The sequence below is a fragment of the Pongo pygmaeus genome, chromosome 11 (assembly GCF_028885625.2).
Source record: "Pongo pygmaeus isolate AG05252 chromosome 11, NHGRI_mPonPyg2-v2.0_pri, whole genome shotgun sequence".
Lineage (NCBI taxonomy): Eukaryota > Metazoa > Chordata > Mammalia > Primates > Hominidae > Pongo > Pongo pygmaeus.
Window position 1 is genome coordinate 139,657,805 of NC_072384.2, and position 12,481 is coordinate 139,670,285.

Genomic DNA, 12,481 nt, shown 5'->3' on the forward strand with positions numbered 1-12,481 from the left:
GGTTGCAGTGAGCCAAGACTGTGCCATTGCGCTCCAGCCTGGGTGACAGGGTGAGACTCTGTCTAAAATAATAATAATAATAATAATAATAATAATATCATCCATAAATTATTGGCTAAAAGATCTCATATCAATGGGACGCTGAAGGGAAACCCTTTTCAATTTGTAATTGTAACCTTTACGTGTTTACTTTTTTCTAAACAAAGGTGTTGGGCCTAGAAACTTGATAACAGTTGCTTGCTTGTTGTGAATGTGAATGCGTTTAAGTATCTCATTTGTGAAAACGGGATGGCAAGAAAGCATCGCCACCCTCAAACTCCCAGTGAAATAATGGGCCCAGTGGCCACGTGGAAGAAGGGTGGACCCCACCTCCGAGGGGCTCCTGCTAGGGGTGTGAGCCTGAATCGGCCAGTGCTCTAGGCCCACCCGCCTGTCCCTCCTGTACTTGTCAGAGGAAAGGGCTAGGACACAGCGGATGTACAAATGCATAAATGGTCGAATTTCTTCTGCAAATACATTGCAAGAAAACAACGAAACAAAACAAAACAAAAAAACAGAAAAAAGCAAAACAGCAACCAAAAAAACCCCAAGACAATCTGAAACAATGGGGAAATCTCAACACTGGCTGAATATTTGATCATGATACGGAACTGCTCACTTTGACAGCACAATAAGATACTGTGTTGTCTAAGAAAAGAGTCTTTATCTTTGAGAGAAATCTACTGAGATATTTACAGATGAAATGATAAGATGTCTGGGATTTGCTTCTGCCTCCTAACAATCCTGTTTGGGGTGAGGAGGGGGTAGACTAAACACATTTGGGAGCGTTTACAGCTGTTGAGGCAGGTTGATGAGCACACAGGGTCTCAGAACTAGTCCACTTTTGTATGTGTCTGACTTTTTCAGAGAGAGACAGAGGAGAATCTAAAGACCAGAAGATACTAGAAATTTATGGTAGATAAAGGATTAGCATCCCAAAATAGATTTTAAAGCTTTCTAGTTCACAGCCCCAATAACGAAACAAATGGGCGGAGAAGATAACCCGGGAATCCTTCATTCCACCTGCTTATTGGGGAGCGATGATGTCTTCATCTCTTGGGCTACAGGAGTAGACCAGCTTCCAACTTTCTACTCTAGCACATGAGATGGACAAACCCAGGGAGGCGCTGCGGGATCTGAGTCTGAGGGTCCTTGGGCCTTGAGCAGGGGAAGCCTCTCCCATGAGTGTGGGCTGGCCTCCGGGATTGGCTTCTATGCCCACGGAGATGAGGCTATAAAAAGACTGGCTGTGTCTCCTGGTGCGTCCTCCACTTGCTCCTAGATCACGTGCCGTGGGGGACGCCGATGGCCAGGCCTCGAGGCGGCCCTGTGGAGAGGCCCATCAGGTGAGGGAAGGTGGTCACCCACAGCCACAGGCATGCGCCTGGAGGCCAACCCCCAGCCTGGTCCCCAGCAGCTGGGCCCCCAGAGGAACCCTGGCTGAGCATTTGACTGGACCCCCAGGGAAGACGAGACAGGGACCCTGCTGAGATGCACCCAGACTCCGGACCTTCAGAAACTCCAAGGTAATAAATGTCTGCTATTTGAAGCTGCTAAGTTTTGAGGGAATCTGTTGCAAGCAATAGATAACTAATATACTATAACCAGTAAACATGCCAATTGAATCAGTAACAATAACAAAACCACTCCAGCCTCAGTGGCTTCAGGTTCCAAGTACCTCTTCTTATACTGGGGCCGACTGAGCCCCCCTTGCCACAGGGCTATGCCTGGGGGCCGGCAGGGCCCTCTGCTCCAGAGGCCTCTTTCGGGGGCTCAAGGGCAACCTGGGTGCCGTGGGCTGGGTTTCTGGGAAGCAGACTGGGTGGGCTTCAGTGTGCAAGGTGGTTAAGGTGTCATTGGGTTGGCAGCTGTGACAGGGGAGGAGGGAAGGCAGTCAGCCTAGGGAGGGACTCGGGCACCTTCCGGGAAGCCAGAAGGCCTCGAGTCGTCCTAAGTTGGGCCAAGGTGGCCTGGTGCTTACGCTGCCCGGCACCCAACTGATTAGTCACCGGATGCGGGAGCCTGGGAAGGAGCGCTGCTGAGGGTCAGGAGCTGTGGCTGGTGTTTGGGCTCCAGTCTCAGAGGTGTGTTTGCCCGGCTGTGGGCAGGTGGCTAAGCCTGGGCCCTGGGCCTCTCTCTTTGGCCTTGTTCTCTCCAAGATTATTTCCAGCTCACTATGGCTTGGTAAGTGTTTTGGGGGGAGAAGATAATGTAAAGATTTAAATTATTGGACATTTAAAATGAAGACACTCCTACGGGACCTGATTATGCAGGCAGAGGGGGACGGGCCTGCCGCTGGTCTGGGTCTAGGGGCCGTCCCCATGGGGTCCAGTGATTCCCATGCAACCATCCAGATGGGACCCAGGGCACTGGCCATTCGGCCCACAGGGTCCCACACATGCGAGAGCCAATGAGGAAGGAGTGCACCGGCAGAAACCAGAGCTGGGAGGGCAAGTAACGCAGTCTTTATTTACACCACAAGATAACACGTTGCGTGATGTGGTACAGAATACTGGACTCCAGTGAAGTGGAAAGAAGTTGACCGTCAGAAGAGGATATCATTGGTCGGTGAAAATCCACCCACACAGAACAAGACAAGAATGAGAAAACCAAACACAAAACCTCCAACTCCACTGAGCAAAAGAAAGAACCATCGGGCACGTCCAGACAATCCAAGAGAAACAGATTAAATTACAGAGGTGAATGGTGGCCACGGCCAGTGCGCAGCTCACGCCGGGCGCGAACAGGCATCAGGCAGGTTACAGTGTCGTTACAACTTGGTTTTCTACCACATTCCGTAAGAAGCTCTTGGGTGAGTAAGGTTCAAGCCCCCTTTATAGATAGATAGATAGATAGATAGATTATATATGTTTGTCATTCTCATTAATTGGAAAATAGAGCGCCTCCACTATGGAGCACACACAGCAAAAAAACCAAACAAACAAAAACTGTTCGCTTTCTTTTTCTTTCAATAGGAGACTTTTAATCAATGCCAGAGACAAAGTGAGGCCGAGCTAAGAACAAGCTCAGCTTCGTTACAATGAAGAAATGGTTTCCTTTCGATGCAAAGTATAATTTTAAACCAGTGCTCGCACAGTTCACGACTGCTTAAAGTGAAATCTTAGCCATACATCACCTAAAAGTAATTAAAAAGTCAACACAGCTGTGCGGAAAAGGGGACTCTTTCGAGTCCGCCCGGTTCTCAATCAGAATAAACTGTCACGAGGCCAGTGAGGGTGGGCGGTGCTCGCCTGGCCCGTGGAAGGAGATAAAAGGAAACAAACAAAACAAAACAAAACAAAATTCCTCCAAATCAACTCGAGAGAGACAGGCAGTTCACTTTGAATTCTGAGTAGTTTCCCTAAAACACTGTTTCCACATAAATACAATAAACTCTATTATTGGTATGTCACAAGTGCTAGATAAACTTTTTTTCTTAATATGACAAATGTTTAAGTAGTCCTTTTTATTTTTCTTACAATAAAAAGTACAATTTCTTAAGAATAAGTTCAATAAGACGCAAACTTCCCCCCGTCCTCTCCTTCAAGGTTTTGTTTTACAGAAAAATTTCCATCTTTTGTATCTGCAAATGTCATGAGAGGGGAACAGAAAGGCATTTTTCTTCTTCCCCAAAGCTGCCGAGTTTGGCGTGCAAAATCTGTATACAATATAAAGACATGCCGGTCGTACAGTCCATGCAACCTCCAGGTGTAGGAAACTTAAAAAAATATATTCATATATATTTATATCTATATATTTATATATGTATCAATGCCCATAAAACACGTGGGCCCAAAGTCTACAAAAAGAAGAATGGAATGAGCACATGGCTGTGACCAGTAAAGAAGGAATGTTCTGATCAAAAAGAAAAACAACAAAGTCCGTTGCTAGTGCTGCAAAAATCAAACTTGCTTTTGTGTCAGACCATTATGAAATGGTCCTTCCCCTTGCAAACAGATTTTCAAAAGAAGTAAAGAAAAACTGAAACACCTTGACAAAGTGGCCCTCCAGAACCGGAGCCCTGGGACGCTGCGGAGGGGCGGCCAGTCCCAGCGGGCCACGGCCTCCGGGACAGCCGCCTGCTGGTGGGGCGTGGGCACGCGGGCACACTGCGGCATGGCGGGAAGCCGCGAGGGCAGGGCAGACGCCAAGAGGCCCGGTGGCGTCATCAGGGTTTCCCTCAAAGGGATATAAAGTGCTCGCTTGCTGACTCCCAGCCAGTGCCCCCAAGGCCTTTGCAAAGGAAGAAAAAGGCTAAAGGTCCAAGGACCCACAGGGAGAACACATGAAGGAACCCTCCCTGACGTGGTTCCGCCTGCAGACGCTGAGGCAGATCCTCTGCCATCTGCCCTGGATGCTTGCTGTGGAGAAGGGCCGAGTGTGTCTTCAAAGAAAAGGCTACACAGTAATGCTCTCAGCACATTTGTGAAGCTGGAGTGAGCTGACAGATGAAACGTGCCTCCCCCTGCCAGGCCTTTGCAGAGGGTGTCTCCATTTGAATGAGATTAGAATTAAGTCCCCCCAGTGATAACCTGGCCACTGAGCAGTCCATGTTATCCCATCATCTGCTTAAAAAAAAAAGTGAGATGATGCATTCCTCCCCATACGCCATGGCGGGGTAAGAGGGCAGGTGGCAGGATCCCCAGAGGGCTGTGCAGAGAATGAGGCCAAGGAGGCCGGAAGAGCCAGCTAGCTGGGCCCTGCCACTGCTCTGTGCCATGAATGGGGAATGGACCAGCTCCTCTTGCCAATCTGGGCTTCAGAGCAAAGAGTGGCCACGAGGGAGGGGAAAGTCAAACAAGTCCCAAGACCGTTCTGCCTGCTCTCAAACCACTGTCTCAGAGCTGACCATCAGCAGCCCAATGACCAAGTGAATCCAAGAATCTACACTCATTTGGTCAAAAGTTTGAGTTAATTTCAGAAGCTACCCTGTAAACTCTACCAAACTCTGAAACTCGGCTCTGGGTCCCTCCTGAGCACGGTGTGTCTGAACTTCTGCCCACAAGTCTGAACCCAATACACTTTGGAATGAAACTGGTGGCTTCATGTGCTGGAAAATAAGTTACCAGTAAAACGTGACTGTCAGTTACTGTTGAAGAGAAAAAGAGTAAAGACTGGCTGTCCTGGTCAGGAAATCATACCCTCCCTGCAGGTTCACCAGGCAACAAGGGTCCCTGGGTTCCTTGCAGCCACAGGCTCCAAAATCCAGGGCTGGCCATGTGGCTGCAGTGGAAAAACCCAAGTGGGTAAAGAGCCTCACGTGTGCCCCATGCATTGCTGACATGCTCAAAAGGTCTTTGGAAAACCGAAGTTAGAGTTCTATCCTGACGATGTGGTCAGAGAAGTTTAAACATGAGTTTCATTAATGCTGACTGCCCCCGGCATCTGGCAAACCTCCCAGGGTGGCCGGGCATCCTAAGCGACCCTCCCTGCCCTTGCCACGGAGGGGAAAAATACACCACCCCTCGTAATACTACTAGTGTTGAAGGTTAAAAAGAGCCCCTGGGCTTCTTTATACAGCTCCTAGGACAGACCAGGAAAGACACAATCGTTGGTGTCACTCCGAAAAGACCTACGGTCCCTCCTCTCACTTTCTGAAAATAAACTCTGACAGCAACAATTCCGTACTCTGCAGAAAACTCATCATACAAAAATAAAAACAATTAAAAACCTTTGAAAGGTAAAAAAAAAAAATGTACAAGCAAGAATTCAGAAAGGAAAAAGATTTAGACATTATTACCATTCAGAAAATTGCTAAATGGTGAGGAAAAATGTAAAATTCATAAAACAATGCTTATTCAGGATCTTTTTGTGAAAAAATTCATACAAAAATCAACAGCAAATTTATACTCTTTGCTATAAAAACTCATTAGGTACATATGTGCATGAAGGCTTGGAGACGGGAGGGGTTCTGTTAGAAAATAATTAAAATGAAAGTACAAACTTGTAGGGTAGTTGCCCAGTGGCGAATGTGTTGGCGATCTGAAATCTAGCCAATCTGGAGCTTGAGAAAACATGAATTTCAATCAGGATCCCTTTCCATAAGCACCTTGAGAGCAAATTCACAAGCCATCCATTTGCAGGGACCTTCACAATCTGCATTAATTTTATATATATATATACTTTTTCTATAAATGCATTATAAATATTTTATCAAGATTTCATAAGAATCAAGTTTCTTAGCTTGGAATACATTGGAATATATATTATACATATATATATTTATTTATACCTAAAATTTAAGCAATACTTCATGCTACTTGCTTTTAATAAAAAGCATTCCGATCGTAACACTGCAAGTGTGCCTACCACATGCTTCACGACCAGATGGAGATGCTCAATCGTTATGTGACGTGTGAGAACACTTTGGATTCGTTTAAAATTTGTTGGACTTCAAAACCTCCAACGGGATTTGCCACTTTTTTGGAACTACCTCCATTTTTCTTAAACAGCAATAAAGCAAAACAGGGACCACCGGGCTGCAGCCCCTGGCCCCGGAGATGACGGCTGGTGCCCGTGGTTGAGGCGTCAGGCCAGCTCGCGGTGCCAGCACTGCCAGGCTCGACTGGCCACAGGAAACTGTCCCACCGATTCCTGCTGTTTGTTTTTTCTTAAGGCATTGTTCCTCAGACTTCAGAAAACCCAGCCACAAAAATCCACCAGAGCAATAAAAAAAAGGCACAAACTCGCATCTTCCGATGGCTTTTGAGAAACTCAAGCCAGCTCCCCCAGGCTCACATTCCTGTTTCTGTCCAGTTTTGTTTTCTTTAAAGGTCCCTGTCCCCCACCCGGGTGCAGACCCCCCACCGCACACCGCTATGGTTCACAGAGGCAGGCCACAGCCGTAGAAAATGTCCTCTTTAAAAAAAAATAAGCTACAAGATGAGTCGAGTGGTTTACACAGACTGTGGAGTTGTGGGTAATAATCAAACTTTAAGCACCAGTTTTAATCAAGTTTGTTTTGTATTATTAGATCTTTGATATTTGTTTTCTGTGCCTCGTGTCAACTGAATTCGGCAGCTCGGCCGCCTGTTGCCACAGGCTTCTTTCTTCCACGGCGTCCCTCGCGGGACCCGCCAGAGTGTGCTTGGCTTCCGCATGTCCGTGTGTCTGCGCGTCGCCGGCGTCTGTCCCGTGTTCCCTGTGAGGCTGCCACGCCCAGGCGTGCATGTGCATCTCGAGACCTGTGGGCCTGGGCGGCAGAAAGGCTTCCCGTGGGCTGTTGCATGCCGGGTGTCCCTGGGTGCTCCAAGAGAGCCCCACGGTGGGACGCAGGCGTGACACGGGAAAGTTTCTTGGCTGAGCTTCAAGACAGAGACAGACAGACAAGAGAACAGCAGCTTCGAGGGAGTGCTACAGGGGCGGCTCCTCTTCCATGGGCTCCTCGTCTGGTCTGTGGATCCCGCAAGAGAAAGAGACGGGGGCGTGGGGCAGGTGCACCACAGAGAGGAGAATAGAACGTGGGTTAAAGGCTGTGCGCTGCCCCACCCGCCAGCCTAGCCCAGGCCTGGCAGCCCCGGGTCCATCTGTTCAGGATCTAATGCTCCTCATGCGTCTCTAAGGGGCTTTGGCACTGGAAGGAGGGGGCCATGCTGGCCTGTCTCTAGTCTGTTGGGCATGGCACGTGCCATAAAGATTCTGACCCTGAATAGTGTGTCACTGGGCACAGTGGGGCTGGGTGAGCCTGCGGGCGGGCGGCAGGGCAGGTGCTCACCTCTTTTCGGCGGGCTTCACGCCCACAGACAGCGAGGCCATGGCGGTGACCGTCTCGGCTTCTTCGTTCTCGCAAGTCTGAGCCTCGATCAGAGAACGCCCCGCTGTGGAGGTTGCGCGCTGGAGGCAGCGCCAGTACTTGCCTGGGGTGGTGGGGTGAGGAAAGTGACTACAACTTAGCAGGATGCACTGTGGCCTGGGAAGGTCCTGCGGGACCCTGAGCCTCAAACCAGATTGATTCCTTATGATTTTAAAAGCACCCGTCTTTGAAGAGACACAAAGCAGAAGACTGCATGGCTACAAACTCACAAAGACCCAGAATCTCTGGGAATGTTTCCCCATCGTGAGTGGCTCGAGTCCCTCCAGGAGCAGGCCCACCTAGGACTGCAGATGGAGGCTCCTGTGGGCCTGGCTTTCCACGCTCACAGGCCCCTTTCTGCCCTGGGTGGCCAGGAGTGGGGGCTGCCTGCCTGCTGGGTTGAGCCTTCTTATCTCTGGCAGCAGGTGACCTGGGGGATTGTCGCTGGGGCTGAGGGGTCTTCTGCCTGGGCCCTCACAGAGGCTAGGGGTGGAGGGGTACTGCATCAGGTGCAAGGGGGTGTATGTGGAGGGCTGGGCCTGGCCCAGGGTCAGCTTCAGGGCTCTGAGGCCAGGACTCCCCAACACAGGGAAACGGGGAGCCAAGCTCTGGACTACCCCTGCTTGTGTGGACAGTCTCAACCATCTGAGTCATCTCAAAGGCAAGACAAGCTGGGCTTGTGACAACGACAGGGTGTGGGAGGTGCCTCTGAGATAGGCTGCGTGCCATGCCCTTGCACCCAGGACCTGCTGCTTGAGGGTCGGTGCCAGAACGCAGAGGGCCTACACCCTGCCTCTCTGCAGGGCCAAGGGTTCTTTGAGCTCAGGACGTGGGCTTCTCTGGTCCAGGGAAGAGGCCAGAGTCCCCAGGGTACAGGCTCACAGCCATGGCCCCCGCTGCTAGCTGGGGACCTAAAGCAAGTGACTTCACGCTGAGACTGTCTGGGCATTGATTCTCTAGATCTACAAAATGGGCTGATGGAACCATCCCAGCAGGCCAGGGGAAATCCAGTCAGGGTTAAATGTGAGTCTCTACCAGCTCAAGAAATGCAGCTGAAAGCAAGGCCTTCTGCTGCAGGCGTGGGGAAGCAGCCGGCAGTGGGATGGAGAGGTGCTGGGGGTATAGGGGGACAGGGATGGGGTGCGGTGCAGTCCCACCCTCAGGAGCGTGTCCCCTGTGAGCACCCAGCCAGGCAACTTACTGTGGATCTCCATGACTTTCTCCATGGAGCGGACAGCGTTTGCATTGGGTCTTTGCTGTAAAACCTTTTCTGGGAGAGGATCAAGCTGGAAGAAAATGCATAAGAATATAAAGACTGCCAATATAATCCACACGTGCATTAGATGGGGTGTTCCGAGACTGTAACTGTTTCCTGAGCACAGAGACCCTTGTGGGGTGCATTTGCCCACAGAGTAGAAAAAAATAACTTTAAAAAGCCAAATGTGCCGTGGTATTTATTATATAAAATTTTGTAAAAGTGGATTTTTTTTAGGACACTATAAGGTGTATTTGTGGGGTCCTACAAGTAGCAGAAGAAAGACAGTCCCAGGAGTGGGCTGGCACCAGCATGTGAGCTTGGTATCTGCCATCGATGCCACAGGGTTCCATGAGGGGGAGTGACGCTTCCTTCATCACTTTTCTTTCCCTTGTCTTTTATTAATAAATAAGAATGTCTGAATATCCCCTGATCTTGGTTTTCTTCCAGGGCAGTGGAAGGTGGGGTCGGGGGAGATGAAATGGAAGAAGTCAGATCTCTCAGAGGGAATCCTTCACACCGAGTTTTTCCCTAAGTACTGGCAGCAGATAAGAGCAGGGAAGAAGTTCACAAGTCAATGACAGGGCAACAGGGCAAAGCACTTGCAACACAACAATTAAAAATGGTTGACTGGCCGGGCATGGTGGCTCATGCCTGTAATCTCAGTACTTTGGGAGGCCGAGGCGGGTGGATCACTTGAGGTCAGGAGTTCCAGACCAGCCTGGGCAATGTGGTAAAACTCCGTGTCTACTAAAAAATACAAAACTTAGCCAGGTATGGTGGTGGGCACCTGTAGTCCCAGCTACTCGGGAGGCTGAGGCATGAGAATCACTTGAATCCAGGAGGCGGAGGCTGCAGTGAGCCAAGATTGTGCCACCGCACTCCAGCCTGGACAACAGAGTGAGACCCTGTCTCAAAAAAAAAAAAAAAATGGTTGAGTGAAATAGATTATAAAAATATAGAAATACAACAGTTCAAGAACCTTTAAATAACCGGAAGAGCCCACAAAACCAGGGGAAACCTGCTGGGTCTGGAACAAAGCTGGACCTGAGCCAGGAGGCCAGAGCACCCATGTCCCCAGGTGTCCTGGAGCCAGCCTTGGGCTGTGCAGGCTGGGGCTGGAAAGAGCACTGTCAGGACAGGATGGGTGAGTGAGGACAGACGCACAACAGCTTGTCCACAGAGGCCATGGGAAGGAGCATTTGGGTTTTAACTCTGGCTTCTGGGTAGAGGTGAAAAGACAAAGTGACCCTGAGAATTTGCCTGGTTCTAGACACTGTGAGTAGACAGCTACTATAGACAATGGCAGCTCCGCCAGGCCAGGGCACCAGGCAGAAACCACTGCAGGGCCTCTTTGGAGGCACACATCCCCACAGCAGGCTTCAAATGAGCACAGCCGGTTAACTTCCAGGAAGCATGAGTTCCCAAACACAAAAACCCCAAACAACACGGAAGCGAGCCAGCACGAGCCTGGGTCAGGAGACATGAGCAAGGTTCCCAATCCCATTCTCCAGTGAAGGGAAGCAGGCTCCTTGGAGAACAGCTCGGTCCAAGGCTGGGGCAGGGACAATATAAGGAGAGTCTGGAGCACCTCGTGGAGCTGGGAAATCAGGACGTGCCTGAAGGTCAACGGACGGGGCCATCACAGGACATGCAGGGCCAGTCTGAAAGGTGCCCCAGGGCCACAGCAGGAACCAGCTGAGCAGCAAAATCAACACCGTGGTATTGAAGCATGACCCAAAGTGTAAGACAGATACCCAGGAGTTCACCGGGATACGAATAAATAAATACACACACAGGGGAACAGAGACAAATCCTTGAGCATTTCAAATAATGCACGTATCTACTCCCCTCTCCAGGAGGTGGAGCTTAAGCCCTCCCCAACTCTATCCCCCTGAGTGTGCACTGCGCTGAATGTGACTTTCTTCCAAATAATACATTTGGAAAGGCGGTAAAAGTGTAACCCGATGGTGGAAGGACCCGGCAAACATCACTCTCAGCAAATGATCAAGGTCAGTGAGCCGTGTTGGCAGCACATCCGACAAGCGAATGGCATTTCGATTCTGATCTTCCTCCCCAAAGCACAGAACCAGGAGAAGAAACTCAAACACTAACTGAAGGGCAGTCTGCAAAATCTCTGGCCAATGCTCCTTGAAAAACCATGAAAGACTGAGACAAAAGACACGAAATGACTAAATGTGATGTGTGATCCTGGACGGGACCCTAAAATGGAGAAAGGGCAGTTGTGGTAAAGCTGGTGATACCCGAATACACTCTGGAGTTAATAGTCATGGACCAGCGTTGGTTTCTAAGTTGTGACAGATGACTTGTATTGAAGTAAGATGTTCACAGTAGAAGACGTTCTGTGAGGGGATATGAGGAACTTGTGCGTGATCTCTACGATGTTTCTGTAAATCTTAGACTACCCAAAAATTAAAAGTTTATTAAGAATGTTGATTGGATCCTTAAAGATTGCAGTTACTGAAATTATCAGTTATAAATTATAAAAAGTAAATATACTGAGTATGTATTAAAAATAAATGACATTTCTGTATGATGAAACAACCAGAGATTTATGAACGTGACATGGAAGATTTGAGACCCAAGCCGGGGTCAAAAAAACCCAGGAATGCACACATAGGTACATCAGAGTAAAACTGCAGAACATCAAAAACAAAAAGAAAATTCTAAAAGCTGCTAGAGAAAACAGAATCTTCAAAGAGGTAGCCATTAGTCACACACCAACTCCTTAACAGCAATGGAGGCAAGCAGACAGTGGCTTAAGATCTTCAATGTGTCAGGAGCAAATCCTTGTCAACCCAGAATTGTTTATCCAGTGAAACTATCATCCAAAAACAAGGGTGAGATAAAGACCTTCCTCCTCACAAACACGAGCTAGGGAAGTTGACCACATGAGTGTTTTCCCAAGGGACACTCTAGTGGATGTATTATACTTAAGGCAGTATGAAAATAATGCTAGAAGACAGTGTGAGAAATGAGAAGGAATGATGAGCCAAGAAAATGACATAAGTGCAGGAGAACCTGGATGAACAGGGATGACAGAGAGCAATAATAATGGTGTCTTATCAGTGAAATCAAACAAAAGAAAGAGGAAATGAAACACCAGTCAGTGATATAACCTAGGATGGGGCACTGAGGCTAGGGCTGCCAGATTTAGTAAAAGAAAAACAAACAAAACCATTCACGGCCCTGGTTAAATTTCAATGTCTGATAAACAAGTTTTGCCATGGAAGGATATCCACCTGGGTGCTCTGTGTGTACTCTGGCACCCTGCCACCCTAATTGGTGCTGGCCCAGTCCGGGCTTTGGTTTGCATGGAGGCAGGAGTGAGGATGCTGACTGTGTTGACAATACATGCTCCAAATGTTAAAGAT

At 48.9% G+C, this 12,481-nt stretch overlaps 1 protein-coding gene across 15 annotated transcripts in view; it reads right to left on the reverse strand.

Annotated features, from left to right (window-relative positions):
- Window positions 1-2,990: 2,990 nt before the first annotated feature.
- The window catches only part of HDAC4 (histone deacetylase 4), a 356,755-nt gene continuing 347,264 nt past the window's right edge, over window positions 2,991-12,481 (reverse strand). For all 15 annotated transcript variants that reach the window (XM_054477421.2, XM_054477425.2, XM_063648197.1 and 12 more), the window contains 3 exons: window positions 9,033-9,117; window positions 7,754-7,895; window positions 2,991-7,432 (listed from right to left, as the gene is read on the reverse strand). In XM_054477421.2, coding sequence (XP_054333396.1) covers window positions 7,393-7,432; window positions 7,754-7,895; window positions 9,033-9,117 — 267 coding nt within the window. In that variant the 3' untranslated portion in view covers window positions 2,991-7,392. The remainder of the gene's footprint in view (window positions 7,433-7,753; window positions 7,896-9,032; window positions 9,118-12,481) is intronic.